We start from the raw sequence: 7978 nt of genomic DNA, 5'->3' as shown, positions 1-7978 counted from the left end.
TTTTTCTTGTCTGGATTCACTGAAAACACATTTACAGAAGGAGACAAAAGGTAAACATACCTTTACCATCTAAAACATTAGGTACCGGGCATTGAACAAAACCGTGGTTAACCACATTGCATCATCACTTGGGATGTCCCGATCACATATTTTTACCGAAACGAGTCTTTTAAATTTCTTTCATTTCAACTAAAGTTCCAAACATGTTACAGAACTGTACTATTTTTCCAGGAGTGTTAGGAACCATAAAACATAAAGTACTGTGCAAAAGTTTTAGGCAGGACACCTGCCTAAAACTTTTGCACAGTACTGTATATTTTTTATTATATTATGTATATACAGGATATACTGTATGTATATATTTTCCTCAAGTGGAAGCTTCCATGATTCTAATAAATTTAATAATTAAAAAATATATATATACAGTACTGTGCAAAAGTTTTAGGCAGGTGTCCTGCCTAAAACATTTGCACAGTACTGTATATTTTAGTTTATTTTGGCAATGCTATGATATTCCTGGATTATTTTGTTTCTTTATAACCCCTTAAAAAATGTTTTTTTTTTTAATGAAAAATCCGATCCCTTTCACCTGATTCTGATACTCTGGAAAATGGCGCGATTGGCCCAATTTCTGATCTCGTGATCTGATTGGGACATCCCTAAACATCACAGTCTGGATTGTGACCACTAGCATATGATAAGATACATGTGTTATAATCATAAATGCATTGATTTTAGCTCAGAAGCACTGCAAACTGTAACTTGAGTATAATTATAATTATTTTTAAAACACTACCACTGTAACCATCAAATTGATTTACAGTATATTGCCTTAACATAAACCCCCCACATGATTTTATGCCTTTATTTGCTCAAAAAAATATTAACGAATTGATAGGTGCAAATATTACTTTGATACCTTTTCCTAGAAATCTTTAAAGTACAATGGAAATGGAATCACAGTATATCATTTGTTTTAACACAGTCACATAAATGTATCATGTTAAAGAGATAGAGCAAGGACTCTTATTTCTAATTTTTTTTTGCTTATGGGCAAGTCTTAAGCATGACATTGGAAATTTCAGTCTTTGCATTGTACTGTAACGGCACAACATGTATTTAACACACTTATTACAAATACTAGTGTTGACAAAAAGTCAACGATAATGATGAATATTGAGTTATCGTGTTCACGTAATACAAAAATTCCAATAATCTATGACAATGCAAATAAGCCTTTTTTAACACAAAAAAAAAGTTGATTGTGAAACTGATTCATTCTTTGCATAAACTTAATCTTCTCAACCATAGCACATACGTACAGCATAAGTAACCATAGCACTTAGTCAAAATGATTACTGTTGTACAGTATATAAATTAGAACAAACAGGATGTTGTATAAAAATATAAATATTAAAACTTTACAGGCATTAAAACTGACAGCCCTACCCAAACACACACATTTGTTTAGCTGTTGATTTTTTCCTCTCATGAGGAAAGACAACACCTAGGATAAAAGCGTGAATGACCTTCATGTGGAACGCATTGGCTGAAAGTATGCAAGTTGCTTATTTCTTGAAATTCTGTTAATGGAGAAAATTATGTTATAATGCAAAACATGACACCGCTTACGAGCGCAGCGATCATGTGACGACTGTGACGTAGTTAAATGCAGGTTTGGAGAGCACCTGTATCTTGAAAACTTGAACACAGGTATAAAGAAGCATTTAAAAAAAAAATCAGGATACACTCTTTGCTGTCTTTCTCTTTTCTTAGAGAAAGATGAAGCCTATTTCACTGTTTGGGTGTCCCTACATCTTGCAAGCCATTTTCTCAAAAAGTGTCCTTCCTGTTCATACAATGCAAACACTGTTATCCCAAACCATTTATCTAGTTTATAACTATGGTTGTATCAGTCAAATGTCTTTATTTAGTTGACTGAGCTATAACGTTTTGAGCTCTAAAAAAAATACATATTCTATTCTTAATTTGTGTAGTAAAAAATGCAGTAACCATACAATACATCACAAAAATATTTCTGGACAATCGCTAATATGAAGATTTTTTTTTTTTTATATACTTCTGTAAATGTATTGGGGTTTATTGTACTACTGAAAGCCAAACACTATGGCAGGCTGACAAAGGATTTTCCTTATCTTTCTTTCGAACGAAATCCATTAAAAATTATTATTAAAATGATGACTCACAGGTAAACGGTGTCAATTCTGTATATCGGCGCATCGAACATTTCCAGATGTAATGAGTGATGGCAGACAATGTGGGATATTTGGATTTGATTGACTCAAATAGTACAACTGGGATATAAAAACTTCCGCCACCACTTATGAGAAACACTCATTTTAATTGACGTTTTTCTCCACTGCTACAAATAACAAAAATGAAATTAAGTTTTTTTTCCCAATTTATTAAACAAGATTATTTCCGCTGGTATGCACATAATAAAGGTGTTGTCTTTCCCTTTAAGTTGTGAGACTATTGATATTTTTAGCTGCTCTGAGAGCGGATTTCATGGAGGTTTCTATCCATCCATGAGGTAGAGCTGTGTGTTCTCCTGCAAAGTGCACACGTCCTTCACTCTGGAATAGTTCTCTGGCATAGAGGCCTTGATATGGTGTGAACAGGGCAAAGGCTCCCAGGCTGTAAGGGTCCAAGCCCCACTTCTTCACCAGTCCACCAGTAAATGAAGACTTGATATCCTCGCCGTGGATCTTAACCAAATCGTCCAGGACCACAGCCATCAGCTCCTCTTCGCTCACACCTTGAAAGAGTGTGGAGTCATCAGAGCAAGTGTACGATGCGAGCAGGGCCCCTGCATCTGTTCCTGGGAAACTGTGGCTGGGGTAATAAATAAAGCGAGATGGTCGGTCTGTAATGCTCTTCCCTCCCCTGATACCCTCTTTCTCCCAAAAGCGTTCCCTAAAACTGAGTATGACTTTAGTTGAGCTTGCGTAGTGAACTGAGCGCAGGGCTTCCATTTTGTCCCCAGAAAGCGGTGGCTGGAAGTCAATGAAGAGTGTAGCTTTGGCTGTGGCTGTGACCAGAGCATAGTCCACCGTCAGGTTTGTCAGAGAACCTGGAGTACGCTGGTCCTGGTATGTTACTGTCACATTTCTGCCTCCTAGTTGGTTGATGAGTTTTACTTTTGAATTGAGGAAGGTTGTGGCATTCAACATACTGTAGAAAGCTGTTGTGAGACGGTCAAAGCCATCAATCACTTCAAAGTACCTGCAAAAGCATCCAGATTAGAAAAACAAGAACATTTTTGACGTCCTTCTAAATGCTACTGTTTTCATAATCTACAATGGATATAAAAAGTCAGGTTTGTGGTGTTAAGAAACGAGACTTAATCTGCTCTTCTTTTACTATTAATTTGTCCTGTAGCCTCTAGTATATGGAAATTTTACTATTACAGTGGGGCAAATAAGTATTTAGTCAACCACCAATTGTGCAAGTTCTCCTACTTGAAAAGATTGGAGAGGCCTGTAATTGTCAACATGGGTAAACCTCAACCATAAGAGACAGAATGTGGAAAAAGAACAGAAAATCACATTGTTTGATTTTTAATGAATTTATTTCCAAATTAGACTGGAAAATAAGTATTTGGTCCCCTACAAACAAGCAAGATTTCTGGCTGTCAAAGAGGTCTAACTTCTTCTAACGAGGCTCAACTCGTTACTTGGATTAATGGCACCTGTTTTAACTCATTATCGATATAAAAGACACCTGTCCACAAACTCAGTCAGTCACACTCCAAACTCCACTATGGCCAAGACCAAAGAGCTGTCGAAGGACACCAGAGACAAAATTGTAGACCTGCATCAGGCTGGGAAGACTGAATCTGCAATAGGTAAAACGCTTGGTGTAAAGAAATCAACTGTGGGAGCAATTATTAGAAAATGGAAGACATACAAGACCACTGATAAGCTCCCTCGATCTGGGGCTCTATGCAAGATCTCACCCCGTGGCATCAAAATGATAACAAGAACGGTGAGCAAAAATCCCAGAACCACACAGGGGGACCAAGTGAATGACCTACAGAGAGCTGGGACCACAGTAACAAAGGCTACTATCAGTAACACAATGCGCCGCCAGGGACTCAAATCCTGCACTGCCAGACGTGTCCCCCTGCTGAAGAAAGTACACGTCCAGGCCCGTCTGCGGTTCGCTAGAGAGCATTTGGATGATCCAGAAGAGGACTGGGAGAATGTGTTATGCTCAGATGAAACCAAAACAGAATTTTTTGGCAGAAACACAGGTTCTCGTGTTTGGAGGAGAAAGAATACTGAATTGTATCCGAAGAACACCATACCCTCTGTGAAGCATAGGGGTGGAAACATCATGCTTTGGGGCTGTTTTTCTGCAAAGGGACCAGAACGACTGATCTGTGTAAAGGAAAGAATGAATGGGGACATGTATCGAGAGATTTTGAGTGAAAATCTCCTTCCATCAGCAAGGGCATTGAAGATGAGACGTGGCTGGGTCTTTCAGCATGGCAATGATCCCAAACACACAGCCAGGGCAACAAAAGAGTGGCTTCGTAAGAAGCATTTCAAAGTCCTGGAGTGGCCTAGCCAGTCTCCAGATCTCAACCCCATAGAAAATCTGTGGAGGGAGTTGAAAGTCCGTGTTGCCCAACGACAGCCCCAAAATATCACTGCTCTGGAGGAGATCTGCATGGAGGATGGGGGCCAAAATTCCAGCAACAGTGTGTGAAAAGCTTCTGAAGTTTTACAGAAAACGTTTGGCTTCTGTTATTGCCAACAAAGGGTACATAACAAAGTATTGAGATTAACTTTTGGTATTGACCAAATACTTATTTTCCACTCGAATTTGGAAATAAATTCTTTAAAAATCAAACAATGTGATTTTCTGTTTTTTTTTTCCTCCACATTTTGTCTCTCATGGTTGAGGTTTACCCATGTTGACAATTACAACCCTCTCTAATTAATGTTCATGTGGGAGAACTTGCACAATCAGTGGTTGACTAAATACTTATTTGCCCCACTGTAGATATAAATTATTGTCTTACTCAGTGTTGTCATTGATGTCCGACTGAACATATAACATCTCAAGCATGGATGTGTAAAAGAGGCTGTTTTCATTTAGGATGTCTCCGATCATCCGCAGAGCACCACGACTCAGATTACCCTCTTTCACCAAGTATTCCTATTGACAAATGATTATCATAAAAACTAAATAATAATAACAATCATTATATTCAGAATTTTGTTTGTTGACCTAGGTAGCACATATTCCTTACTTTGACTGTGTAGGAGTCATACTTGTCCAACATTGCATTGCAGCCACTTGTCTCAAGATCATCTCGAACCTGGGCAAATATTGTAACATTGGCAACTAAACACAAATTCTCATCTATATATATAATATATTAAATCACGCTTTTGTAGAAAGATATGTGAAGTTCAATTGTTTTTGGTTGGCTATTTCATTGTTTCAGCCTTGTGCTGGAGTGGTGAGCAATCACCCCACATCAAGTTGGGGAGACTCCAGTTTTACGAACATCCTGTGATAGATAAGTGCTATAGAAAAATAAAAATAATGATGGGATTGATTCTAACAGAGCTTGGAAGGTCTACAAACCTTCCACAGAGTCTCACTGAAGAGTTGTGCAGCCGACTTCCCCCTCTCTTTTTCATTCAGTGTGTAGTTGAGCACATCATAGTTGTTTTCCACTGCAAAGTTTTTATGAAGTTTTCCATTTAGCAAAAAATAGGTGTTCAAGTCATCTTGGATAAAACGATTCAAAGGAATTTGTAATTTGGAGGCAAAGGATAGCAGAATCCTGTAGAAAAATACAGCATGTTAAAGTAAAGCAGAATGGTATGTGAATAGATTAAATGTAAATATACATTGTTTTATGTTTTCAGCTTTTCTTAAAATAAAAAGTAAAGTTAAAGCCAATGTTTGAGAAATGTCAATTAATAGTTTATAATGAGCTACAGAATAACAACGACAATCTTAATGACAATTGGACTAAAAATAATGAAAGAACTTTAAAACGGCATGAGTCTTAAGAAAAGACAGTTCTCACTTAGCACTCACTTATGAAAGCTGGGGATCCGCATGGCGCCCACTTCTGCATACCAGCCTTCCCTTGTGTTCCTGAAGGTCTCAACACGTCCTCCTATCCGGTGACTGGCTTCTATTATGGTCACCTTGTAGTGCATCAGGTCATCATCAGTCTTCTCCCAACAGCTTTTGTCCAAAACAGAGCTGAGTCACTTTACCTTATGGCCGGCGTCTTTCAAAAACTTGGCAGCAGTTAGCCCTGCAATGCCCCCACCAATAATTGCAACATGTTGAGGTGTCTTTGCAGCAGGGAGCCCTTTATCCACAATATCTAGGAGCTCGCTGTAGTCTGTGTCTTGAAGGCATTCATACAGCGGGTCACCAGTGATCCCGGTCACTACAAACACCACCACTCCCACGAGAACTAATGGAACTGAACAAAGGCAGAATGCAATTTTTGTTGAAGGTAATACAGTCATACACAATGTTCCCTCTAAGCTGCGCGCGTGCGCAATCGCGCACTGCTGGCACCTACTCTGCGCACAAGAAATTCAATGCTGCGCACAAAAAAAAAAAATCCACAGAAACATATGTTGAACTCGGTGAGTGACAGGTGTCCAGCAAATGATACGATAAGGTTCACTTCCGCTACGCAGCCAATCATAGCATTGACATTGCTTGTGTATTGCCCAGCCTACACGCGTGGTGTAGGTTAGCAAGCTGACAACAGTGCGTGAGTGCGGCGGAGTTGAGAGACGTAAAGGCCAACCCCTTATCATGGCGAAACGGACGGGCAGCGACACATCCACTCACCAAGCCAAAGTAAAAATGAAATGCGGTCCATATAAGAAGGAGCGGCTGTCGGAGCATGTGCAAATAGACGAACAAGCGGTGAAACTGAAGCCAAAGTACCAAGTGAGTTTTCAGAGGGGAAAAATGTGGACTGAATGGAAGTTGGACTACCTCAAGCGTCATATTCAGCAGAAAAGTCATTTGAAAGCTGTTGAAAATTACAAAGACTCAAGATGCGATAGGGGATTGGTACATTATTGCGGGAGAATGCAAAAGACCGACAGAAGAGAAAGGAGCTGTCCCACAAAACAAAATCTGACCCAGAGCAAGTTGAAGTTCTCATTGACAATATTTTACTCACCGTCGAAATGAATGCGTCAATGGTGTCAGTTCAACAAATCCACAATCACATGGCAAAGTTTGTGAGTATACCAGAAAGCTGGCGAAGTAAAAACTATGCCATTGAATTTGTAAACTCTGTAAAACTGTAAAATCAATGATATAGTGGAGAACGAGACTATGTGCAGTGTTAAAAATGCACCCTGGCATACACTGATAGTAGATGAGAGCACTGACATATCAGTACACCAAATGCAAGTCCTATATATTAAGACGTGAAAAATAAGGTACAATTTAAGTCAGATTGGTGTGTATTCCAGTGACATTTATTGAGATATTTTAATCATGGATATTAATCATTAAATGCTCTTACTACTGGATAATTTACGGGCAGTAGAAATGCTAATAGGCGTGAAAAGGCATGATACTGGTGTGTGGCCGCTATGTACCGTATTTTTCGGACTATAAATCGCAGTTTTTTTCTTAGTTTGGCAGAGGGTGCGTCTTATTTTGTGGAGCGACTTACATGTGAACTTATTCACACATTATTATATCATTGTTGCTAGTTAGCATGTTCTTTATGCTATAGTTATCTGAATAACTCTAAATAGCTATGTTACATTGACATACCAGGCATGTTCTCAGTTCGTTGTTTATGAGTCATGTAATGTTATCATACCGTACACTTATTCAGCCTGTTGTTCTCTATTGTATTTTTATTCTAAATTGCCTTTCAAAATGACATGTCTGTTTTTGGTGGTGGGTTATACCAAATAAATTCCCCCTCAAAATGCAA

General features: G+C 38.7%; 1 protein-coding gene across 1 annotated transcript; it reads right to left on the bottom strand.

The window, feature by feature from the left end:
* Positions 1-1129: 1129 nt before the first annotated feature.
* Positions 1130-6530, bottom strand: il4i1 (interleukin 4 induced 1). The gene is made up of 6 exons (XM_057838160.1): positions 6270-6530; positions 6085-6197; positions 5623-5824; positions 5282-5350; positions 5051-5187; positions 1130-3246 (listed from the first exon to the last, which is right to left on the bottom strand). The coding sequence occupies exons 1-6, from the start codon at positions 6528-6530 to the stop codon at positions 2481-2483; spliced, it is 1548 nt and encodes a 515-aa protein (XP_057694143.1). The 3' UTR covers positions 1130-2480.
* Positions 6531-7978: the final 1448 nt, after the last annotated feature.

This window comes from Corythoichthys intestinalis, chromosome 6, assembly GCF_030265065.1.
Source record: "Corythoichthys intestinalis isolate RoL2023-P3 chromosome 6, ASM3026506v1, whole genome shotgun sequence".
NCBI classification, from domain to species: domain Eukaryota; kingdom Metazoa; phylum Chordata; class Actinopteri; order Syngnathiformes; family Syngnathidae; genus Corythoichthys; species Corythoichthys intestinalis.
The sequence above is the reverse complement of the archived record's forward strand: the minus strand, read 5'-3'. Positions and strand labels throughout refer to the sequence as shown.

Bases quoted from the DNA above. Each gene is read 5' to 3' on its own strand.
- il4i1 (XM_057838160.1), bottom strand. From the start codon at position 6,530: ATGACTGTATTACCTTCAACAAAAATTGCATTCTGCCTTTGTTCAGTT. The intron at 6,198-6,269 runs GTAAAGTGACTC...ATGCACTACAAG, and splicing joins TGAAAGACGCCGGCCATAAG to GTGACCATAATAGAAGCCAG. The intron at 5,188-5,281 runs GTAAGGAATATG...ATTTGTCAATAG, and splicing joins ATGACTCCTACACAGTCAAA to GAATACTTGGTGAAAGAGGG.